This window comes from Ostrinia furnacalis, unplaced genomic scaffold (genome assembly GCF_004193835.3).
Source record: "Ostrinia furnacalis isolate ACB-3 unplaced genomic scaffold, ASM419383v2 OfSCF3159, whole genome shotgun sequence".
Lineage (NCBI taxonomy): Eukaryota > Metazoa > Arthropoda > Insecta > Lepidoptera > Crambidae > Ostrinia > Ostrinia furnacalis.
Window position 1 is genome coordinate 259708 of NW_021133398.1, and position 26725 is coordinate 286432.

The 26725-nt window shown below is 38.0% G+C and overlaps 1 protein-coding gene across 2 annotated transcripts; it reads left to right on the forward strand.

Annotated features, from left to right (window-relative positions):
- Positions 1-402: 402 nt before the first annotated feature.
- LOC114357451 (organic cation transporter protein) lies at positions 403-22767 on the forward strand. 2 transcript variants are annotated; one of them, XR_003656302.1, is made up of 12 exons: positions 403-1033; positions 9476-9663; positions 10638-10725; positions 11286-11396; positions 11935-12038; positions 16046-16239; positions 16835-16955; positions 17400-17535; positions 17678-18314; positions 19312-19443; positions 21101-21750; positions 21821-22065. XR_003656302.1 is itself a non-coding variant. In XM_028311063.1 (12 exons), the coding sequence occupies exons 1-12, from the start codon at positions 902-904 to the stop codon at positions 22267-22269; spliced, it is 2223 nt and encodes a 740-aa protein (XP_028166864.1). In that variant the 5' UTR covers positions 411-901; the 3' UTR covers positions 22270-22767. The 2 variants fall into 2 exon arrangements, 1 of the variants encoding a protein (XP_028166864.1); XM_028311063.1 differs by lacking the exon at positions 21821-22065 and adding an exon at positions 22072-22767 and having other exon boundaries at positions 411-1033; positions 21101-21282.
- The last annotated feature ends 3958 nt before the right edge of the window (positions 22768-26725 follow it).

Below are 26725 nucleotides of genomic sequence, written 5' to 3' on the forward strand. Positions count from 1 at the left end.
ATTGGCCAGACGAAGGTCTGATTTTCGTATATTTCTCAGTCACCTTTTTCAACATCCACAGGAATAGTCTGTCTGTGTGTTTTGAGAAACCATAAAATATGGCATAAAGACCAAATGCACGCTTTTTAGCGACTCTATGATCTAGCGTTGAACTTGAAAAAGTTGAACTCTCTCGATCCAGCTATCCCAATTTTTCAAGTAGGAAAAATTGGGAAAACAACTTGTGTTTACATCGGGCTTGGAATGAAAGCTATTACGTTTTTCGATCCCACATCATAAATGAACGTGGTTCTTAACATATTTCTGGCGCCGAGAGTACCCCAGCTATAACCCTGCCAAACTGAGGTCTGCAAAACTCGAGCAACCATTACAAGTGTGTATACTTCGTAATTCGCCGGTTATCAGTAAGCGCACGCGCACTTTTCACTTAGTATTACGCGAAGTTTGTGACGGACAAACGTATATTTACGCGATATTTATATCTTCGTATTTATTGACATTATTAGTGGGTGTGCGTTAATTTGAAAGGATCACAGTGGGTGCACGATTTATAAACAAATAATATTGCGGAAAAACATACTAAAAAGTAAAAAATTTAAAGAAAAGGTGGAAATTAGATCGCGTTGAAAAAATCCTAAGAAAAATATCTTATAAGAAATAAAAGAGAAAAGTGCGTGTGTTTTATGGATTTCATAATCAAGTGTCTATAATAACATACTTAATTCCTTATTTCATATTTTAAAGCAAATATTTTGATAAGTAACATACATTTAATTAAGTGAACATTTAAATAACCATGTGTTAGAATGTAAACAAACAAAAGTGAAGTCCCAAAGATGTGTCAGACTAGACCTAGAGACAGGTGCTCCAAGAATGGCGTGAGAGTCCACCAGAGGTGACGATGACGTCGTGGACGAAGGAACTGGACGAGGCAGCGGACCTGGCCACGAAGGCTGGCTACTGGCATGTGGTGCTCTTCTATATGCTGTGCGCTTTGGCCGCCATACCCACTTCTTTCCTGGTCTTCTCTCAGGTAACTATAAGTTTTATTAAGCGTAGAGTTATTTAATTTTTGGAGGACCCAAATATACAGGGTGTTAGGAAAATGGGTTTATGAGCCGACACTAACCCATGTTAACATGGGCATATAAATGGTATGGTGAAGTCAGAAAATTGATATCTTCATTTTAATTATTTTAATTTTCATACAAATCGGATTTTATAAAATGTATTTTGTATGAAAATAAAAAAAGTAAAATGATGAACTAAAATGTGAGAACGACTTTTCTCATACTTTGATACATCGTTTGATAGAAGTCTATGGATTAAGGCCGGGTAGCAGAGAAAATGGCGAAAATGAGGTTTTCATTTTTCATTTTTGAGGTACTAAACAGTAAAATTAAATGCTAAGATTTTTATTGGACATAGTTGAGGATATTTTCTAGGGCTATTAACGGATGGAAACACGATTTGACGAAGCTGACTCGATAGAATAAATTCCCAAAGTTACCTCTATCCGTTTTCTAATTATGGTTTTATTTTTAAAATAAGCGATTTGAGATTCTAAATCTTTTACTAAACTAAAGTTCAGAAATAACTTGAGGGCTTTTAACGGATGGAATTTTTATATTGCGTCTTATTTAGTTACTATGTTAAAAAATGTGGAAAAAATCGTCCATGACGGCTTGGACAATCTCATCAGTCGCGCGGTCTTATTTATTTATTGAAATTTGTTTGTCACAATCGTCATAAGTTAACCTATATGTTAATCTGGGTTATAAACAATAATACTATAAAGTTTCAACAAAATCCGTACAGTAATTTTTGCGTGAAAGAGTAACAAACATCCAGACATCATGACATCCAGACATCCGAACTTTCGCCTTTATAATATTATAGTAGGATAGGATATTCACAATCCAAACTAATATTTACTATTTAGCTTTTACTTACAGTAAATATATTAGTTTGGTTTTCACAATCGAACGGGTGCGAATCGACCCCTTTGAGAACTAGTAATCGCATACTACTAGTTCAAAAAAGAGTCAATTCGCACGCGATTTTAATACTTCTAATACATCCGGGCGAAACGCCTACTAAAAAAAAATTATTATTGAAAGGGGACGTTTCGCATATTCGTGCGAAGGAAAATCCTGCGAAACTACTACTAACCCAATAGGGGGTAAGAAAACACCCAGACCAATACAAAAAAATATGTATGCAATTTTAGTATGATATTTTTATTTATTAATAAACAAAAAGACTGAACAAAATTGATGCGTGTACTGATTAATGTAATTAACCACATGCAAAGTTTCGTGAATTGCAACAACTATAATTTATTATCCAAGCTCTAAATAATCGCTACTAAGAGTAACTGATCATAAAATGTTTTTCCAATCGCTCAAGCTCCCGAGGACCTAACGATAGGTCGGGTGACGTAATCTTGAAAATTCCGGAAGGTCGGGTGACGCCACGCCTCTTTGAACCGTGTTTACTTTGGCAGTTATATTTTATATTTATTCGATTCTAAAATATATTCCCAAAAATTCTGAAAGTTGTTTTAATTTGTATCACTTGGATATGATTTGTATTAGAAAGTGCTGTGAGTGTGACGCTTGAAAGGAAGGAAGTCAACCTAACCTAACCAACTGGTATTTCTATACTGTGTAGCCGCGAGAGCTCTTTGGCGCGCTGTCTTCGGCGAAGTATTGCGCGCGCAGATTTTGACAGCGCGAAATACCTACTTTAGCAGAAATACCAAGCCTTAATAAGTACCAAAAATATCGGTAAGCGGCCTATCTTGCAGAATAACTTCTCTCAATCAGCCAAACTTGCATTAAACATTGTAGTGTGTGATAAGATGGTGATAAGTAGACTTCAAAAACAGAATTTGCTTTGGGAATAATTTGTGAAATTCTTATGCAATTGAAATTCGAATGCTGAAAACAATTTGTTTTAATTTTATGCAAAACCTGACTCTGTTTTTTACTGTCCGAAGTTAAGAATGGAACTGAAAAATGGGAAAATCTCTATTCGTAGCAGAAAGGTTATAAAAATAAAGCACATAAGTATTTGCCGATTCGTTGTACCCATGTTTATTCATAGAAGTTCACCTAGAAACCTAGATTTTTTTGCAGGTGTTTTGGAAAGAAATGAAATTTCTAAACTGACTGACTGACTAACAAAGTAGGTAGCTTTTATTTTCATTTTTTGTAAATATTGTATTTTTTTTTTTATATAGTATAGTTTTTAAGTTTGTAAATTACCTGTACTTTATAATTTGTTGTTCTGAATAAAAGATTATGTACTGAAGTAGGTAGGTATGATGTGACTTATTTTGTAAATAGGTACTTTTTGCGTTGCAACATTTTGCAAATTGTTTTTTCGTGTTTGCTAACAATACCTAATTTATTATGTAGTTAGTAGGTACCTACAACGCAGAAGTAACGACCTATTGAAAGTCGATCTAAACTGCGCATAACATTTTTTTATGTACTGTAAAAGGAATTCATTAGTACCTTGTTTATTTATCTAACTAATCCATCCTCTTTTTGCAAGTATTTTTTATGATTAAAACCTTATAAATTCACAAAGGTGATGAACCAAATATATAAATAATCAGTACTAAATAAAAAATATGCAAATTGAAATTTAATTGGGAGTGCTCACATTTAAATACTCGTAGTATTGATGATCGATTAGCAGACTCTTTCGTTATTGACTAAATTAGATTTGAATGAAACTGGCCACATGGCTGCGACTATGGTGCTGGTAAATAAGTATGTCAACATAAAAACTCATAAAATTCATTTATTTTCGCAAATAGGCTTTGTAAAAACACTTTTACACGTCCCAGTATTAACCCTACTACTGCTTCGGGACAATAAATGGGCCAGAGCTGAGAAGACACATAATACGATGCTGATTGTAGAGCAGTTGACTTGTCGTAGGGTTGAGTTGTCATGAGGTCGAGTTGTCCGGGACCAAGTTGTCGTGATACCGCGATCTTAGAAGAGTTGCCGATCATATTAGTGTTTTAATGTTCTTGAGGAAGTTCTTGTTGCTTTTGCGGTTACACGCAGCAGGTATGCAGTTTCGCCAAAAAAGGAAAAACTTTTATGAAATAAAAAAGTGAATATCGGTAACTTATAAGGAATAGGCTAGATGACAAAATTTCAATTATTTTTCCGTCAGACAGATAATTGGAAAATATTAGACTCATATTTTTTATTTTCTTTCATAATTAAATAGTAACAGTGCTACATCGAGTTGAAATGGTGCGATACGTCACGCTTGAGTAGAATTTTTACTCAAAAGTGACGTCACGCGATATTTCAACTCAATATAATACTGTAATAATTATTGGATTATGGAAAAAATAAAAAATATGAGTCTAATATTTTCTAATTATCTGTCTGACGGACTAAATAGAATTTCGATTTAATTACCCAGTCATCATCCCTATTGCTGTTACAATATTTTTTACGCAATTTATTTACATTAATTTAGATATTGTATAACTTAAAATTTGAGAGAGACCACGCAGAGCGTCCAATGAAAGTTCTAGCTTCATTGGAAAGCACTGCAATCGTGACTCCTGAAACTCGGCGCTGAAAACGTTCACCACGCCTCCAAAGTCGGGCATAGCTGATAAATAAGTCTTTCAAACCCACTGACATCGTGATCTCATTCCACTACAAGAATGGCTGAAAATTTGCATAACATAAAGCTTGGGACATGCTCACATGCAAGCGTAGAGTACGCCTGAATACCGTTTCATAAAAGGAAAATAATACGTCGTATAGGTACAGTCAGCGTCAAATAGTTCGTGACACACAAAGTGGCCAAAATGTTGACAACACAACCACAGTACCTATATTCTAAAGTCTGTTCGCCGAGAGTTGATAAAAAAAAATATCAGAGGTTCTAAACTCATTATAAATTGCGGCCCGCTAATTTTTTTTGTCGATATAATGAAAAGGTTGGTAGATTATTTGGCCTGGCCTTTTTTTTGGCCTGGATTCTCGGCTCGGTTACAATTTAATTTTGGACTACCATTTATAAGAATGTTCTAAAAATACCAATTATCTACCAAAATCTACTAAACGATTTCGCACTACTTTTTTTTTCCTTTTCTAATCTGCTACTTGGCAATCTGTTTCCGCGAAACAATAATCCAATTTTCTGTCTGATTCCAATCCGGTTCTTGAGGCGTTCAGTAAGAGACTAGTCCAGTGAGTCATCTCTTATTCTTTCACTGCGAATCTTTTCGCTAGGTTTTGAATTCTATGTCTCTTCAGTCTAGAAAAGTGGAGACTGCCAGTTCCTTGCAGTTGAGAGGCGAGTTCGTTTCTGTGACTATCCAGTCTCAGTTGGTAACTTTTACTGTACTTTTCAATTTGCTGTTACACTGTATCCAGCTTGATATCCGTGTACATAATCTTGTTACTGACATAGGGAAGTATCATAAAAATGCCTCTAATGTTTTTGCTCTGGAACCTTTCGAGTATTTCTATGTTGCTGTGACTTGCTGAACCCCATACTTAGTTGTCGCACTACTAAATCATCGTTCTCTTTGCCTCAAATCTACCAAAAAAGTAGAAATCCACTAAAAGTGGTCACGCTGTGGCCGCCGCCGCCCGCCGGCCCGGGCGATTGACGACAGCTGCGTGGCTCGTACCATGGTACTCAGTGCGCGTTGTGACAAACGACGCCCGCCATACAGAATGCGATAATTAAGCGACAGTCGCTATAGCAAGACATTTCATAATATTTATCAACTCTCGGCGAACAGACTTTACTGTGACACAACCGTATGCCAATAATAATTGTAGCAAAGACGTGATGTGAACTTTTTGGCTACTTTGGGTTTCACAAACTATTTGACGCTGACTATACCTACAATACTAGTTGTATCTTACAGCGCCGCGATAGCTGACTGTACAATACTAACATAGTCTCTAAGATCAAATTGTTATTAGTCCGCCACTGTACAATTGTATGTGCAAAAGTGTAAATAAATAAATAAAAAATATTAACAAAATATGGTCTGCTTGGTCTGAAAATAAACAATTTACCTACCTATATTTATTTTTATTAATACTAGTTGTACGAGTAGCGGTACCGATAGCTTAATGGACCAACCAGACCAAGCAAGATGACGATGTAGCATGATTCATGCAGGAAGATTAGTTTGGTATTATTTACATTACCTATTTAATTAATAATGAATCACTAATATGTTGCTAAGCGCGAATAGAGGACGATTGGACCGATTCGATTTTTTTTTTCAAATATCGTTGATCACTGTGGAAGGTTTTTATGTTTGTAGAAAAAAAATCATCATCAACACTGGAAGAAAGTTATAGGTACAGGCTGTTTTCCACTATGTGAAAACGCAGCGTGGGTCGTCCACCCACAAGGTGGACAGACGACCTCATAAAGGTAGCAGGAAGGCGCTGGATGCAGGCCGCTGCCAACCGCGCCATGTGGAAGTCATTGGGGGCGTCCACTGCTGAATATTTAGGTCGTTCAGCAGTGGATGTCATGTGGCTGAAATGATGATGAAAACCCTCTGATGTCGCCAGTTACCTTATATGACAGTTACTTATTAATTCTGGTGCTTTCTTCGCTATATTCCTTGCTTAAGCCAAGAGAAGAGTTATTAAGTATTTTGCGTTCGGTCCCCCATGTCTGAAGTCTCATAACCAAAAATATGGCATTGATAGAACAATTTTGACCGACTCTGATACACCCAAGCCGGTATGACTTCTTTTAGGGACTGTTTAGAAACTTATGAGATAATTACGAATACATACAACTTTTCCTTTCTCCTACCTAAAGGAAACTTTCTGCAACGCAATGTTACAGTAACGTTTATTCGTCAGATAATGTCATAATGTCAGATAACCATAGCTGGGCACCGTTAATCAAATAGTTAACTTCGTTAATCGTTAAACCGTTAATAAAAAAATTAACTTCGTTAAACGTTACATTTAGCAAGATTTAACGCAAGTTAACGTTAATCGTTAATCCGTTAACACATTATAATAAAACGAAAAAAATAGTTGTAAGCAAGGTTCAAATAATTTCGAAAGCTTGTATCGCGCATGGAATTTATTCCTCTTTTTAGCCAGACAGTTTTGACAGTTCCAACTCCTTGCCAGACAGTTTTTTTAGGATAGCTGCCAAAGCCACGATGACCCAAACTTCATAATCCACCAACATTCTAACCTATATTTATTGGGAGCATACTCTGACAAACTTTCAACTTTTATAAAATGACGTTGATATGGCGTTCACCAGCTCTTAGTCTATAGTATCTCAATCTCAGAGCCTTGGTTCAATTACATTACAATACAATTTAGCACCAATGTGCTCAAAAAGACAAATCCAACTAACCCAAATTCGATGCGATTCCGCCGTTTCATTTAGGAGTTCCTATGGCCGCCTCCAGCCTGACTCCATCATTAGACCAGCTCAATGGTACCACAACATTGATACTTTAATTTGTAATCTGCCTGTTTCGTTATTCTTTAGCATCAAAGTATGCATATGTTACATCTCATATTATGTATAGGTAATGTATATAGCCACCTACTCTGTTGCACTAAGACCTAGGTCACTAAGTCTTAAGCCCATGTGTATGTAATTTCCACCATTACAATAATTGTCACTTAGTACGCAATAAAGATTTGAATTGAATTTGAAAGTATACCAAATTATTACAGCTCAATCGGTTGAGGTGAACTGGTCTAAAAATTCAGTTGNGTGTTTGAAAACTCCATGTCAGATTGCAATCAATGTCAAGTGAAATCTCAAATTGAAATGTCTCAATTTCAATGAGAAGGCTCTGCATTTATTCCTAGAATTCCACTAACACCGTCAAATTACCCTTTCGAATTCAAGACAGTGCAGTTTCCCATCAAAATCTGCTTCGTTATGACTATAAACAAAGCTCAAAGTCAAACTCTAGCGACCTCTGCACAAACTCCCATGAGTGCTCAGAGCGGGTGCCTGCGGAAGGTAACCGCGTGTGATGCTCGTAGTGATTTTCAATACAGAGCCCCGTACATACGTTATACATAAATCACATTTTTTAACATAGTAACTAAATAAGACGCAATATAAAAATTTCATCCGTTAAAAGCCCTCAAGTTATTTCTGAACTTTAGTTTAGTAAAAGATTCAGAATCTCAAATCGCTTATTTTAAAAATAAAACCATAATTAGAAAACGAATAGAGGTAACTTTGGGAATTTATTCTATCGAGTCAACTTCATCAAATCGTGTTTCCATCCGTTAATAGCCCTAGAAAATATCCTCAACTTTGCCCAAAAAAAATCTTAGCCTTTTATTTTACTGTTTAGTACCTCAAAAATGTAAAATGAAAACCTCATTTTCGCCATTTTCTCTGTTACCCGGCCTTAAAAGTTAATCCGTTAATAGAAATGTTAACTTCGTTAATTAACGATTAACGGATTAACGAGTTAATGCCCAGCTATGCAGATAACGCCCTGAAACTTTACCAGGAACTAGTAGAACTGGCCCTGAATTCTGCCTTCTGCCCGTTTGTAGGTATGTGACAAGTTGCAGCGTGTAATTGGTTAAATTAAACTTGATGAACTGAATCGTCGATTCACGATGAGGTTGTGCCTTTCATTTGATTAGTCTTTTCTCGTAACTCTACATGTAGATCAAATGATACGGACAGATTAATTATTTTATGTGCATCACTTGAAAAATACTGTAACTTTGCACAAAGAATAACCTATCCTAGATAATATCGAATCTAAGTCTTTAGACATAAGGAAAACTAGCTTGGCTTTTCCATTTCATATTGTAAAATTACTACGAGAAACTTATTACCACTATCTAGGTACTTATTTATTTTGTTAGCATAATTATTATAATTTGAAACAATATTTCTTATGCATGTTTTTCAGTTATGCATAGGTATTGATGACATGGTTTGAATGAATGAATGGTTTGGATGAAGCTGGTTTATTACAGCTTACAGTATAATTAAATATTATTATAAAATACACTAAAAATTTTTCTACATGCTTACCTCCCTTCTGTCTTAACTAATTTTCCTATACAATGTATTTTGTTTTTGGAATAAATAAATTGAATTTATACCTAACGTCTCCGTGGCCACAGAATAAGGCGGTTATCACACTGCGCCGCGCTCCGCCGCGGTCCGCGTGATTTCATATAAAAAAATCCACGCGCGGACGCGTCGTCAGTGTGTTGTGCCGCGCGTGTTTTCTATACAAACTGAGTACTTGCATACAATGATTAAATCTGTCGTCGCGCGTACCGCGGCGGAGTGCGGCGCAGTGTGATAATCGCCTATGTAATAGTACCAAGGTAGTAGCAATCGAGCGAAAAGTCGTAAGTTCAGATCCCACTCTAGGTAGCAGATATTTTAAACAATATTCAAAAAATAAAATAAAGCCTTATCATTCCAGGTCTTCACAAACGCCACGCCAGAGCACTGGTGTGCGCCAATCCCCGAGTTGGAGACCTTGGAACTCCCTGATGAGCTGGTCCGCAACCTCACGGTCCCTCACAACGAGGGCGTGTTTGAGGGCTGTCGGGCTTACACCCTGGACCTGAAGGTGCTGATGGAAGAACTGGGGGATTATGCTGAGGAGAGGTGAGAGACCCACAAGGTGGACCGACGATCTGATAAAGGTAGCAGGAAGGAGTTGGATGCAGGCCGCTACCAACGGTGTGGAAGTCATTGGGGGAGGCCTATGTTCAGCAGTGGACGTCCTGTGGCTGAAATGATGATGATGAGGTGAGAGAGAAGTTTATGGATGACTTTTTTAATACCGAACACTTCACAAATAATTCTTTACACTAATAAAAAAAATCTACCTATGAAAACCTGGCTTACATTTATGTTTGCTTTAGATTTTAGACCAAAAGTAATTGTATAATTTTAGTTGACTTTGAAAATAAAGGACTTAATGATATTAATCATGGAAAAACACAGCTAAACAGCAGTTTTCATAAGCTAATAAAAAGTATCTCATTGAGAAGAACACATCATAATATTTAGGCGCTCATATTGCTAGTGATAAAGGTAGCAGGAAGGCGCTGGATGCAGGCCGCTACCAACCGTGCGATGTGGAAGTCATTGGGGGAGGCCTATGTTCAGCAGTGGACGTCCTGTGGCTGAAACGATGATGATGATGATGATTGCTAGTGATCTTCTACTGCTGTCACAGTCCCACACTCTTATAGCTATGCTTGTTCTAAATCCTAAATCGACTCTACAGAAAACAAAAAATCTGGCCAATTAAAATTGTATAATTTATTCAAGTTCATCAAGGTCGTTGACTTGTCATCAATCTCTATATAATTTTTATCGCAGATTATTTCTTTTATCAATTTAATTTAAATACCAGCTGTGTTTATGTAGGTACATTTATTATTGACGAGAATTCAATCAAACTAAGACAATTAAAAATAATTAATTGATCTTTTATCATGAGTCGCTCATATTAGATGTTTTTTTAATTGCAAATTATCTAGCAACCGTCAAAATTATTAAAATAATTATGAAATTCATCAAGTATTTAGCAATCAAAAACAGGCTTAACTTAATTCATTATAATTTTTCAGATCAGTTCTAGTACGAGAGGGTAATGCCCTACGCGTGGTGTCCTCCAAACAGCTGGTACCAGCAACGGGCCAAGAAAGAGAGCTACAAGTAAGTACCAGTTTATTCGTTCGTTTCAGCCAAATGACGCCCAGTGCTGAACAAAGGCCTCCCTTAAGATTTCAACACGATCGGTCCTGCGCTGCCTATATCCAGGTACTTTTCGCGATCTTTACCAGATCAGGAGTTGGGCTTACCTAGTGGAAGACCTGCCTACATACGTCTTCCGGCCCCCACGGGCCGAAGTTCTCGAGTGTTAGTGGCCAGCTCTACGAGCTAATGTGCCCACTGCCACTAAAGATTGGTAATTCTGCGGCCGATGGGGCAGCAAGGTTCTGGAGTGGCGGCTGCGTAACGAAAAACGCGGCGTGGGACGTCCACTCATTTGGTGGACCAACGACATCATTAAGGTAGCAGGAAGGCGCTGGACGCAAGCCGCTACCAACCGGGTAACAAGAAAGCATTGGGAGGCCTATGTTCAGCATTGGACGTCCTATGGCTGAAAATCTCTGCGGGAATTACATAATTTCGGTTACTTTGGTTTTCGTCATCGTAAACAAACAAAACGTTGATTTGATTGTCATGATGCTTAACCACATTATTTCTTGCAGATATCCAGGGCAGTGGACGCAATAATTAAAGCCAGGAGCGAGAACACAAGTTCTTGCAGCTGTGGCTGGAGGTTCAGCACGGAACATTACCAGAGGACCCTCGTTACTGAGGTAAGAAGAATATTCGATCATCCGTCGCTATCTCAACATCATCTTTGAATGATGGCTGATCAAGGTAACTATCAGCTCCTAAACATACTAAAAATCTTGTTCTTGGATTCAATTTTGTGAAAATTTCGAGTACGTAACGAAGTAACTGCGTGTACATAACTTGCGTCTTTGCTCATCCAATTTCATTCGTCCTTAGCAAGGGCGTTTTCACCATCAATCCCTAATTTTTAAGTGACCCCTATGAAAACAAAATTCCTGTTATGTGTTACCATAGGGCTCACTTCAGACTAGGGCAGCCCAATGAGACTCTTTTTTCCCAACCATTTAGCCAAAGATCTACATCACCTTATTTAACGTTAAGAAAATGGGGCTAGCATGGTACCCTTAGGTCTAAGGAGATGATGGGCTTAGTGGAGCTCTCAATCACCTCCCAAGCCTTCATTGAATACTTCGAATATGTAGCGTATTAACGACGACTAACAGACATGAGTTCGCGGGCATAAAAGGTATCAATTCATCTTCAAATGCCCATTTTCAGTTCTCCCTGGTCTGCGACGAGGACTGGCTGCCACGCACCGGCAACACGCTCTTCTGGGTCGGGTCGATATTTGGCAACCTCGTGTTTGGATGGATGTCTGACAGGTGAGGTTTGATTTTTATTCTTCTCGGCGTGAAATTTGGTAACAGAAGTTCTTCATCATCATCATCTCAGCCATAGGACGGCCACTGCTGAACATAGGCCTCCCCCAATGCTTTCCATGTTACCCGGTTGGTAGCGCTTTCCTGCTACCTTTATTGTTAGGGATATATTAAGTCCGCTACAGAGCAATAAATACAGTGGTTGGTAGTAACATAATAAATATATTGGTATCAAAGCACACGTAGAATATTTACAATAGAGAGTTCGGCACAGCCATTACACAGCTAAAAAACAACATCACATTTGAATATAAATGACAGTTCTATCATAGCGGTTCCAGCTAGCCAGCTCTACGTTATACAGCATGAAGGTGCTCATCAACATTTATGATGTCGTCGGTCCACCTTGTGTGTGGGACGTCCCACGCTGGCACAGAAGTTCTTGGTTAGCTTTTACTTTTCTTTAGTTTTATACTTCCCGCAGACTACATAATTTTGTCGGTTGATAGTTGGGCCTGATTTTAATTTGTGTGAAGAATCGGCCGATGTAATGTATTGTGGGCCCTTACATATGCTCATACTGATTAACAGCCCGCCCGACTAAACTATAACTAAGAGTAGGCGCACACCGTTGATTTTTCGTCGGCTAATAGTTTAGTCGGGCAGTTGATCAGTATAGTTAGTTGTATGGGAGTGCGCACACTATGCCGATTCGATTTGGCCGATTCTTCATACAAATTAAAATCGGGCACAACTATCGGCCAACTAAAAATCAACGGTGTGCGCCTACTCTAAAAGTCGGTGGTCTGCGCCTAGGTTTATGGAACCTATTTTTAAAAGAAAAACAGAAAACTTTTAAATAACGGCACAAACTCTAGAAGCTATATTTTCCAGACTTTTGCGTATACGTACGCAAATAATACTGAAAAGATGTTCAAAAAATATTTACAACAACATGTTTATAAAAATCACAATAACAAATTCTATAATTTATTAAGATTTAAGGTTTTTGAACTTCCCGAGCGTCCGGTAGTAGCTTCACAAACAGCGCGTTTGTCATGCACAACATTGTTTGCGGTTACTTTGCATGCGTACGCGCAGGACCCAAAACAATGGTACACGATAACGTGCTTGGATTTTTTGAGTGACTTTATTACTAAACTAAATGCTAAATACGCTGTATTAAAATACCTATGCCGAATTGATGGTATCGGAGTAACTTATAGTAAACTAGCTTTTGCCCGCGGCTTCACCCGCGTGAAATTTAGTTTGTCACAGATCGTCAAAAATTACAGCCTATATGTTATTCTGGGTTATAAACAATAATACTGTAAAGGTTCATCAAAATCCGTTCAGTAGTTTTTGCGTGAAAGAGTAACAAACATCCAGACATCCAAACTTTCGCATTTACTCGTATAATATTAGTAGGAAGTAGGATTTACAATAGGTATTTGACTGTTTGTAGGTACTTATTACAATAATAGTGAGCTCATTCGTGATACAAGCTTTAGCTTAGTACGAGAGGCTAACAAGACTATAAGTACTAATTTGTGCAATGCAATTTACTAATATTTTTTTTAAATGTTGTTAAGAAATAAATACAAGAGTATTGAGATACTAAAGCCCATATTCACAAACGATGCTTGCTTAATTGAAGCAGAAAATCAAACGCAAAGCGTGCGTCCACGCGCAATGAATATGGGCGTACGCCTCAAAAGACTCGTCCAGCTCGTCGACTTGTCCAGCTGTGGACGCAGGGCCGGATCTACCTATGGGCTGATTGGGCTGCAGCCCAGGGCCCCGGGGTTACAAGGGGCCCCCAGATCCCGCTAAAAAGTAGGCAATAATTTGAAAAAAAAAAAAAAGTCTGTAAAGTCGGTTTACGGACGATATTTTTACGTGACAACGTCATAAGAAAATATTGATTAAAAATTGCATCTGCACGGGATCTGGGGGCCCCTTGTAACCCCGGGGCCCTTACGTTACCTAACGTAAGTAATTGGCAGAAAAAAAATAAAAAAAAAATCTCAAAAATTTTTTGACCTCTTTTTTGTCGATAAAAATAGGTCTACTTTCACCTATTTTCATATGTGCACTTTATCGTGACTCACACTGTATGTACATACAGGGTGTTNCAAGTATTTAAAAAGATATCCCGCCTGATGTGAAGAAGTAAGGAAAAAGACATGTATCAACTGTTTGATACGTCGCGAGTTGCGGCCTATTTACCCCCTATAAAAGCACGTGTTTTCGGATTTTTGCTTTCACACGTTGATCCATACACATCTCCGCTTCTTTTGACACTTTACCTGGGATTCTTCACTTTCAGAAGCAGCACAAATCGTTGCACTATTGCAAGAAGGGCTCAGCCAGCGGGCTGTCGCACGTCAGCCCCACATAAGCCAGTCCTGGGTTTCGAAAGTTTTAAGACGCTTTTGGGAGACTGGTGGCTTTATCCCGAGACCAAGTTCTGAACAGCGCCGGTGCACATTGCAGAGGGATGACCGTTTTTTTCATGTCAACCTCTCTATGAAATCGTCATTTGACTGGTATCGACGTCCAGCAAGACCTCAGAAATGTTCATAGGATAGCTGTTAGCGAGTGGACAGTTCGTCTAAGATATGAGCAATAGAACTTGACTCCAAAAAGGCCTGCCACAGGCTCGAAACTGACGGCAGGTCACCGATAAGCACGCTTTCAATTAGCTCGCACTTATTTTGATGGGAAGGCGAATAATGGAGGCGAGTTTTGTTCTCCGATGAATGCAGATTGTGTTTGCAGTGCAGCAGTCGAAGAGGTCGGGTCTATAGGCGGCCTGGGGAGCGATTTGTGCAGTGCTGGTTCGCTTAAACAGTGGCTTATGGGGGTGGCTTGCTCGACTTTCCATCAAGATGTGTACGAGCAAATTGAAAGCGTGCTTATCGGTGACCTGCCGTCAGTTTCGAGCCTTTGGCAGGCCTTTTTGGAGTCAAATTCTATTGCTTATATCTTAGACGAACTGTCCACTCGCTAACAGCTAGTTAGTTAGTTAGTTTTGCAGGGCAATCGAATACCGCACTTAGCCTCATGATAGGGCCATTGTGCGCGATTTGTGGTTTATCTTCCTACTCCAACCACCCCAGATCCCCCCAGAAGGCGAGCAGCCCGTCTAGGCTGCTGCAGGCCTCCTGTAGCGACGATGGTGATCGAAGAAATTGAGCCCGTTGTTCTTCCACGCTACTGCTATCGCTAACAGCTATCCTACGAACATTTCTGAGGTCTTGCTGGACGTCGATACCAGTCAAATGACGATTTCATAGAGAGGTTGACATGAAAAAACGGTCATCCTTCTGCGATGTGCACCGGCGCTGTTCAGAACTTAGTCTCGGGATAAAGCCACCAGTCTCCCGAAAGCGTCTTAAAACTTTCGAAACCCTGGACTGGCTTATGTGGGGCTGACGTGCGACAGCCCGCTGGCTGAGCCCTTCTTGCAATAGTGCAACGATTAGTGCTGCTTCTGAAGGTGTAGAATCCCAGGTAAAATGTCAAAAGAAGCGGAGATGTGTATGGATCAACGTGTGAGAGCAAAAATCCGAAAACACGTGCTTTTATAGGGGGTAAATAGGCCGCAACTCGCGACGTATCAAACAGTTGATACATGTCTTTTTCCTTACTTCTTCACATCAGGCGGGATATCTTTTTAAATACTGGTGTGATACAAATGAATTTGGTATCAATTTAAAGTTAAAAGTTTAATCTTTACAATGGTGCCACTTTTTGTTACTAACAAATTGATTAGTATACAAGATTGCGTGGAAACAACTTCATGTAAGTGATTTCATACTTTTGCTCGCGAGTGTAGAAACAGTTTTTTGGCATATGGCTATTAGTTGAGTAGGTACTAAGATAGGCCCCCAGCTAGTTTCAGCCCAGGGCCCCACAAATTCACGATCCGGCCCTGTGTGGACGTCTTCATATACACAAAAATATGACGATGATGATGTCTAGATCAGTACCTATTCTAATTCCAGGTCAGGTCGTCGGCCCACCATCCTCCTGATGATCCTGCTAGAGGTGCCTCTAGCGATTGCAGCTGCTTTCCCCAACAACTACTGGACGTATGTGGCTCTGAGGATCGCTGGGGGCTTGTTCTTCCCGGCGTTGTATCAGCAGCCGTTTATCCTGGCTTTGGAGCTGATGCCGCCTAGGAGCCGGACTTATACGGGTATGTTTGGGTCAACACCGGTCACAACACTCACAACCTTTGTAAGGTCATCTAACTGTCCAACTCGTGGTTAATTCGTCCAAGGTCCAACCTTACAAAGGTTGTGACCGGCCAATCTGGAAATCTTTGAAGGTGGTTCATATTCGGCATGGAAGTTCTGTGGTTAAAATTAGGATGATGATGATTAAGATTTTCATAAATATCTTGAATAAACACTTGAATCAACTATTGCAGTTCAAGTGAGAGTCGAACCCTCACCTGAACCACTTTTTCTAAATGTTAGGTACACCACTAATACCACTATACTGATAGTTAATAACAATGTCTAATTGGACATTATTCCAATTCATACTAATATTACAAATGCAAAAGTAAAATAATGTATTTTTGTCTGTGACCTCTTTATGGTTAAACCACTGACATAGACACTTAGGGGAAAAGACGGGTTTTTTTAACCTGTTTTTTGAAAGGGGGACATAAAAATATGCGCTCGTTAGTCTTTTTTTATGGAGAGACCAAAATTCACGTTCGTGAAGCTGCAGACGAAACTTGTATTTATTGTTGAATATCAATGTTGTCATCTTTACCATTTCAGGTATTGTGGTAGGAATGCTGTTTGCCAGCGGGATGTGCCTACTGGCGTTGTTAGCGTATGCTGTGAAGGACTGGTTCTACCTGTCCCTGGCTACTAGTCTTCCCTTTATAGTACTGTATGGGTAAGTAACGACATGAGTCATTGTCAGTATAGAATTTGAATAAATCAAAGACATTCTCAGTAACATATGGAGGTTCTGCTTATTAATTTCGTAGCGGTCGTAGTTTAATTTTCCCACGGAACCAACTTCACCTTCACTGATTGGGTTTTTACTGGCGGTCAAACTGTAGATTCTTTCAACGAAGGAGTTCTTAGCAGCGGTGAAAAAGAGAGGTGGGAATAGTCCCACGGAGATAAAAGTTAATAAAAATAACTTACAATTCACCATAAATCCATTTAGAAGTTGTAGCCAAAGAACATAATGAAATGAAAGTATGTACCTATTTAGTTCTTAGAAAATAGTAGCATAAGATCCTTACTTAATAGGAATTGAGCACATTCTGTCATTAGTAGTGTAGAAAATAAAATAAGAACATACACCAAAATCATGATATTTTTATTTCAGTTATTATTGGCTCATACCAGAATCTCCAAGGTGGCTGGTCAGCAGAGGGCGGATAGCTGAAGCAGAGAAGGTATTCAGGAACCTTGCTAAGAAAAACGGCATTGATTTGCCTCGAGGGTTTCTACTAGAAATTCACGTAAGTATCTAAAAAAATCCTCTAACAAATATTGAATTGAATGGAGCTACAATTGAGTGTAAAAGTATTCGTAGTGTAGGAGTATTCATTGAGAATAATTTCTGAATTATTTGAAAATTCTGATCATAAACATAATTTTCAGAAAAAAGTTAAAGAAGAGGACGCCGAAACAGAAGTGACAATGCTCAGAAACGTAAACGGAAATATCTCTGGATTCCCAGACCCAGCTGACAAGGACGACTTTGTAGACAGAAGGATCAGTAACATGCTCACATTCAAACCAGATTTCACCAGAATCCCTGATAGTGACGAACCAAAAGGAGAGAACCTTGAAAGAATAATCGCACACGAAGTCGCTGAAATAGTGAATAAAAAGGCGCGATTAAAAAAAGAAAGAGAAAGCATCAGAGATGATGTATTGAAAGAGGAAGACGGTATTACAGAAGAATCTCATTTAAACACTGACGCTAAACAAAAAGCAACGCAAACTGAGCCGTATAAATCTCCTGCTAATACATTGAGAAGAAAATCCCTACAACTTGTAAATAAAATCTTCATTAGGGACGGAGAAGAATATGATGTAGAGAATAAGAGAATGGACGATGAGAACTCAGAAGGAGACTGCAAAGCTTCTCCATTAGATGTCTTTAGATATCCCAATATCAGGAAGAAATTCTTCCTTCTCACCTTCAATTGGGTGGCTATAGGAGTAGTTTATAATAGTTTGAGTTATAATACGCCTAATTTAGGTGTGGATGATTATTTGGCGTTCTTCATTGGTAAGTAGATACGAGTTTTTTTTCCTTAATCATTTAATATCTGATTGCTTTGTCTCAAGTATCATGATTATTTTTCGATGCTGGAGGGAAATCGAACCTTAACTTCGAACTCCTATGTTCTTCTGGTTAATTTTGTTGCGGGTCCAATGACAATGTAACTTTCCCCCGGGACAAACTTGACCTTCACTGGTTGGGTTTTTATTGGTGGTCAAGCTGTAGATCCTGGCTACACAGGAGTTGCAAAGAGGGAACGAGAGGTGGGAATAGTCCCGTATTTTTCGACGCTATTTATCTATGAAACAGTTTAGTTGATAAAAAGGAAAAGAGTGTCATTAAAACCAAAAAAAGTTTCGGAATTTTAACCTTTAGAGTAGGCGCACACCGTTGATTTTTAGTTGACCGATAGTTCTGCCCGATTTTAATTTGTATGAAGAATCGGCCAAATCGAGTCGGCGTAGTGTGCGCACTCCCACACATGCACATACTGATCAACTGCCCGACTAAACTATCGGCCGACGAAAAATTAACGGTGTGCGCCTACTCGTCTGTCTCATTAGACTTACTTATCTTAGTTTCTTTGTGTCGTGGTTTCAATCTATCATAATGTATCTATGTTATAGGTCGTAGGGTCTAATAGGCTAGTTTCCTAAAAAAATTTTTTAGTCCGTCATGTTTAATATCAAAAAATATTGGACACATATATTTTTATTTGTCAATCTAACAAATAATTACATAGTTATGCTGCGTTGAAGTTCCGCACGACGTCACAACGTGCGGCACTTTTATGCACGCATTGACGTCACGGGCCTCTTCTTATGAACTTTGGCGCGCTTTATCTCTTTAAATTTTCATTAGTTTGAAAAAGTGAAAAATACGTGTAGAGTATTTTTTGATAAGTTAACTGACGGACTAATTAAAACTCTTGCTTTTTGACCCAGGAAACATCCCTATTGCATCTGTTTTACTACGGGTTTTAAACTGTACTTGATAATTCCAGGTGGCGTGGTAGAGTTACCATCGTACTTCATGGCATGGCGCTGCATGGACCGGTTCGGGCGGCGCTGGGTGCTGTGCGTCTTCACGCACGTCGGGGGCCTGGCATGCTTGAGCTGCGTCTTTGTTCCTGAAGGTAAGACAACATACTGCACATACAGGGTGTCCCAGAATGGGTGAATCAAACTGATAGGGGAGGTAGCTCTACTAATGTACTATCCCAAAAAAATATGAAAAAAAAAATAAAGCTCACAAGGAAACAATTTTTTTTTAAATAGTGAAAATTAATCAGCTTTGCCTAAGTATCTGGCTATGATTGCTGCGTTTGGAGTTTATTTGTACTTTTTTCTTACTAATATTAATTGTACATGATCGCTTCGTTTATCTGTTAACAAACTTTTGAAAATAATGACTAGATTTCGAGTTTAGAGCACTTTATTTAATAAAAATCCGAACTCAAAAATATTTTTTCATATTTTTTTGGGATAGCACAGTCGCGGAATGAAAAGGTTCGTCACCTTAGTGTCGGTTTTCGCTTGCACTAGGTACTGTAAGAGTCAAACCTGCCAACATAACAGAGTGCAAGAAACAGTGCTGCTAACATTTAAATAAATATGACGTTTGCTAACGAATAAGGTTTTGCTTGTTTATTTTTCTATCCCATCAGTGCAATGCAATGATGACATTGACCAATTGACAATAGTTTTTTTTTATTTAATAGAAATAATAATGGCAGGTTGAACCAACAAGAAGGTTTTAGTTTATCAATCATAATAATCTTCTTGACAAGATAAATCGTCAAACAACTTTGATCTGAATAATTTTGAACTTTACTGACGAACAGTTAAAGATTATTTTCTCTAACTCGAGATTATTCTGTAACATAGTTTCAAAAGGTAATATGTGCTCGCGATTCGTTGAAGGAATCAATTTGAAAACTGACGAACCTTTTCATTCCGTGACTGTACATTAGTAGAGCTACCTCTCCTATTAGTTTGATTCACCCATTCTGAGATACCCTGTATACGTTATAGGTTATTAAGTTATAAGCTCATTGTTTAGATAAGAACCAATTGTAAACACTTAATATGCAATAAAAAAAAATGAATTTGAATTTGATACCCCTTTCCTGTTCTGATCTGGTGAGAAAGACCTGGATGCGGACAGCGCAGGACCGGTTTTAATGGAAATCATTGGGGGAGGCCTTTGTCCAGTCATCATCATCATCATCATTTCAGCCATAGGGCGTCCACTGCTGAACATAGGCCTCCCCCAATACTTTCCATGTTGATCGATTGGTAGCGGCCTGTGTCCAGCGCTTCCCTGCTACCTTTACGATGTCGTCGGTCCACCTTGTGGGTGGACGTCCCACGCTGCGTTTTCCGGTACGCAGCCTCCATTCCAGAACCTTTCTGCCCCATCCGCCTTCAGTTCTGCGTACTATGTGCCCTGCCCATTGCCACTTCAGCTTATTATTTTTATTTATTTTTTATATTTTGTTTTAAAATGACATTTCTATACTTAACGTCACAAAAATGCTCTTCAACGAGCGTGTACTTTTTATAATTAATGGCCTTATACTAAAAGAGCTACAGTAAAAGTTTAGTTTAAGTCTAGGTTTGTTTCAACCAAAATAAATCCACTGCTATCTTGGTTACTTCAGTTATTCCACGGATCTCTTCATTTCTGATTCGATGACTAATGCAACTCTGAGCAAAGCTCGCTCCATCGCCCTTAGAATGACCTTGAGCCTTCTTGAAAGAAAGAATTAATTTATAAATTCCTTGTTTTAGCCTGGCCATGGATCACGGTGGTCTTAGCAATGCTGGGCCGGCTGTTCATAGCGGCATCGTTCGCGGTCTTCTACGTCCAGATCGGGGAGTTGCTTCCGACGGTATTACGAGCGCAGGCGATGGGAGCATCATCCTTTATAGCTGGTCTGGGGCTGCTGGCGTGCCCTTATATTGTGCATTTGGTAAGTGATTACCATGGGTTAGAACGGTCATAAAACCTTTTCATCAAATACTTTCGATTATCGACACAACTTTTTAAATAATCATTAACTTGAGGCAAACCATCTCAATTTTTCTTTTTTATGTTTATCAAACCCGTTCAGTCATCATCATCACCAATAATAGACTACTGCAGGAAAATTACATTAGGTACATCATCGTCAATTCATTATTATTTCAGCCACAGGATGTCCACAGCTGAACATAGGCCTCCACCGATGATTTCCTTAGTGACCGGCTGGTAGCGGCCTACATTCTGCCTTTATGATGTCGTCTACACCACTCTCCAATCACTCAAATTTATTAGAGGCAAAATAAAATGGAGATTGGTTGGGCAGTCCTGATGTTCGCATATTTCTCGCCTAGTCGTCTATTACGATTTCCATGAGAGAGTGGAGTAACCCTATTCTACTCTGATGGAACCATATAGCTGTTCATAAGTGCCACTTGTGGTCTAAAGTTCTAAACTGAATAAATATTTTTGATTTTGATTTTTGATTTTGTCTGTACTAAGCATCATCATCATCATTTCAGGACGCTCACTACTGAACAATATATGTAGAAGCATCCCCCAATGATTTCCAGATTGGCCGGTTCGTAGCAGCCTGCATTCAGCTTTCTGCTACCTTAAACCTAGGCGCAGACCACCGATTTTTAGTTGGCCGATAGTTGGACCCGATTCTAATTTGTATGAGGAATCGTCATGGCCATCTGTCCACGTAGTGGTACTAACCAAGTTGTATTTATTCCAGGCTACATACGCCAGGTCTCTCCCGCTCATAGTGATGGGTGTTCTCAGCATCATGGCAGGAGTGACGTCACTCTTCCTCCCTGAGACCCTCAACCAACCTCTACCCCAAACATTGGGAGACGGAGAAATGTTTGGAAGGGACTTCAAACTTCTAAGCTGTGTGGATAAGAGAAGAAGTTCTGTAAAGGATTTGGAATGAAGAAGCAAGTTTTGGTATGGCAAACTTAACTTTCACTGGTTGGGTTTACGGCGGTCAAGCTGTAGATCCTGGCTACACAGGAGTTTCAGTGGTGGGAACGAGAGGTGGGAATAGTTTCGTTATAGCTTTTGCCCGCGGTTTAAGTCGCGTTAAACTTTCAACCCCGTAATCCCCCTTAGGGGATGAATTTTGGAAAATCCTTTCTTGGAAACAGTAGTCATGTAAGGTGCCATAGTGTTTAGCTTCATGTGCTAGCAAAGGTGATACTTACGACCGCGGCGTTGGTTGATGTACTTTAGTAACTATAAAAATTTATAAAAATAAAATGTTTGATTAAGTCATACTATTGCTACAGTATATTAGTATTTCCTGTATTATAAAAAATAAGATAAAATTATTAAGTGACGTTGTAAATATAGGTTTGAAAAACTAGTTTTAAGGAATTTGTAATTACCTACTTTGGTCACATTTGGGTTAGAAATAAAAAGTGAAATTCAAGTTTGTTTTTAATTTTATCTAAAACTTTAGTAGTGTCAAAACATTTTTTCATCCCCTATTTCCTCCTTTTTAATTTTTCTTGTTTAAACTATTTTTTACAAAGACGCTAAAATAAGCCTATTGTTTCGTACGAAAAATACAACATACTGGAATAAATATGTGTTTATTTTTGAGTAAAATAAGTTTATATTTTTATTTTGTTTAGATTTAAGTCCACTTCATTATTTCAAATTGGCAACATTCTTTGCAATCTGAAGTTGCTGAGCATGCAAGTAACCAGTGACAGAGCAATGTGAAGTTAGTCGCGCATTGCGAGTACGCCAGTCGAGAAAAAAGATTCAGTGGAGGGTAGATGAACGGAACGCGATCGAGGGCGATAATTTTTTTTATTGCTTCAATTTATTTTTGGACTTTAGTGTAAAAATCTGATGTTATTTTGTGTTCTAAAGACAATGTAGTGAAGTGAGTATAATAAACATTATTTTAAAACTGAATTTGAGTGTGAGTGCGTATCAAGTGTCGTCGAGTGATCCAACCCAAAAGAAATGTGGTCTTCATCAATGTCAAAACGTCAAGAGCATTTTGGAGTTAAGCGGGGCTTGAAATACGTCACTGAGGCGTAGAGGTTTGTGAACTGTTTTTTTTTATATCGCATACGAAGGCATTTACATTTTTTGATGATTGTGATGTTATTACTGGTATTTTTGTCATCAAACTGCCCATTTTCAGTATTACAATACAAGGTAGAAAATAAAAGTACAAGTAGGTACCTACTTCAACAAATCAAAGAAGTTTTTATTAAACTAAAGATTGAGTAAGTTTCTATCAAAATCTTTGTAACTCTTCTGTAATCTCCGAAACTATATTCAGAATATTCGGTACATCTCTGGACCGTACGAATTTTAATAACAAACTTATGTAGGTATTCACAGTTTAGGAACTTTTTCATCAAATACAGACGATACAATAAACTCACTTATTAGTAACCACATACACTTATTATGAAGTACTAGATAGATGGGTGGTTCTACTTTTAGAGTCCATCACAAAAATAAGGTTGTCCCCACAATAACGAAGGTTAATACTTAATACAAAATGAAGAAACTATCATTTATTTTATTTAAATAAAGTTAATAACACCTGTTTAGATTATCTAGTTACGCTAAGTTTCAATTACAATTTAACTGTGTTAAAAAAATGACTTCAAACTTTTATAACAAAGCTAAAACGGCATGTCCCCATTAGGTGTTGCTTAGAACTATTACGTTTTTTAGAAATAATTTGTTGAAGCCACACAATTATTTTTAAATAAAAAGATATATACATTGTTAAACATGGTAACTACAAAGTTTAATTTTATTTATCTGTAAAAATATTTTTTTTTGGTGTGACGAAAGATTGTCCCGAAAATTGGAGTATCCATCGTCACGAACAGTCAAATATTAAAATAAGTTCTTAAAAAATACGTGAGTAGATCACGTTTTTTAGTAAAACGAAAGGCCATAGACCATAGAGTATAGAACGAAACTCAAATCAAGTGTTTAACATAGCCAGCTTGTCACTTCTTTTACATCAAGCACGAAAACGGGCGGCGTGTGTTTATTAGGCGTATCCTTGGTCACAGCGGTTTTTGGTATTTATTTAACGAATTTTAAATTGTTTTACTGTAAACATGATTTGTTTTTATGTAATCTTTAAGATAAAGTATAGTTTTCGATCCAAATTATCGTTATTTACGATTATTATTGATCTTTTAGGAAAATTGTATACTTCGTCACACGTATCCTTCGTAACAGGTGATTCTACATCTAAACGATGTGTCCTTTGTGCAGTTAGATAATGTTAAAAATGTTAAAAAAACACCTCAGAAAAAGGTACACGAATTTTGTATACGTTTAGTAAACCAGTTGAAGCAGTTTTTGAAATGTTTTTTTTCCGTAATACTCTTAGTTTCAGTTCCTATTTGTGTACGTTTTTGCTGATTTTCCTCATATTTTTCATTATCTATTTTAGTAATAAGCAAAGATATGCCTGTGCTTAATGAAAACATGACTGAGACACTCATTAGTTTTCAAGTTAGATTGATTATTAATTGTTAGATGTCTACTTCATCACATTTACGTCTCCTTCGTAACGAAGAGTTTGATCTCGTCCCCTAATAAATATTATCTCTTAAACAACAAAAATGCGAGTGTTAACTCTTTTTGTAACTCATTTAATGTCGTGTAATACTTGGTTTTTAGTGTGTAATACTACTTTTTCAATATAACTTTATAAAAGAGAAAAATAATTGATTTTTGTTAAGTTTTAAAGGTGTAAATGTGACGAAAGGGACAAACTGTTGATTTTTATGGAATTGTTACCTGATTAAATAACGATTAACTACCAATTGTCCAAGACTGATTTAAGCTGAGATTTTGTAATAATAAATGCAAATATCTATTGAAATTTCTTTTAATTTATCGAGTTTTAAACAACTGAATTTCGTGACGAAGGGTACATTTTTTTCCATCTTAGTTTAGTAAAACGCAAAAAAATATAAGTTTCGATAAAAAACTGAGCTGCTGGTCTACAGATACCGAATCTATGGTAATTTTCCTACATTTCAGTCGTATGAAATGTACTAAATAGCTTTCTTTATTTTTTTTCATGGTTAAGACCTTAAAAGTAGAACGACCCAGATACCTACATTCATAAAACATATAACTGCAAGATTACTAAGATGTAACTGAATATAATCTCAAATAACGCAAATGGTAGAGTCGCATCAATGTCAAACCAGCCGCATGCACTGAACTTGGTGACGACTCTGTTCACGCGTCGAATGGCTTTGCAAATCTTCTTTACCATCTCTGTAAACAAAATAACATTAGAAAACTTATTGTAAGTACAAAAACTATTACAATGTGACTAAAAACTGATTCTGGTGACAATAGTCCAACGGTGAAGGTGTCGGACTGCGTACTCAGATCCGAGGAACGCTGGTTCAAACCTCGCCGCTACGGGACTATTGTGGTGAACCCACTCGTAATACAAGCATATTAGCTTAGTATGAGGAGTTCACGGGACAAGGCAGGTATTAGCAATTTGTGCAAATGCCTTCAAGCACATGACATTCAAATTCAAACAGTAAACTCTAGTTGTAAGGTACGAGTACATACTTGAACATCCCGAAACTGCCTTCATCGTGCACATAACCTCAGTCTCCCTGAATGCCAGGTACAGTTTGTTACATTCCCAGCATAAAATAAATACTAATACCAGATTTTTCAAAATCCAAAAATGCCGAATCGCGATTATCCTTATAGCACCGTCGACAGATAGCTGTTGGGGTGATAAAAAGATGCAAGTATGAAATTACTCGAAAACTGTATAAGGAAGAATACAAATATTGCAATTTATTATTAGAAAGTACCTCTTTAGCAGATACCACATGCCACCGTCACCGTACATCTTCAATGTCGTGACGTAAGAAATGCAATGCTTTTATAACCGTTTGCGAAATATAACATAGGACCTAGAACAAACGCATTTTGTTAGATATTTCTGGTTGCTGCAGAAGCACGGACATCTCTAATTTACCAGAGGCAAATGGATGACTTTGTCTACTCTCCCCATACTTTGGCCAGACGGTTAGAGAAGGCCTTTTGTTTTCATTTGTCCCACAACTCAGATCCAAGCATCTAGCATTCCGTAGAAAACATGGCTCATCATCATTATCATCTCAGCCATAAGACGTCCACTGCTGAACATAGGCCTCCCGCAGTGCTTTGGTTTAGTGCAGCCCGGTTGGTAGCGGCCTGCGTCCAGCGCCTTCCTGAAGACTTGGCTGCCTGCTATAAAATGATAAAATACAAAAATCTAAAGAAACACATACCACGAACTTGTAACATTGTTTGTTCAATTCGAACGTCTCTATTATTTCCAAATACATTCGGTACATCTTTCTGTTTATAGT

Excerpts from the sequence above, each read along its gene's own strand:
- LOC114357451 (XM_028311063.1), top strand. The coding sequence starts at position 902 with ATGACGTCGTGGACGAAGGAACTGGACGAGGCAGCGGACCTGGCCACG. Across the intron at positions 1,034-9,475 it reads CTTTCCTGGTCTTCTCTCAG|GTCTTCACAAACGCCACGCC; the intron begins GTAACTATAAGT and ends TTATCATTCCAG. Across the intron at positions 12,039-16,045 it reads TTTGGATGGATGTCTGACAG|GTCAGGTCGTCGGCCCACCA; the intron begins GTGAGGTTTGAT and ends TTCTAATTCCAG.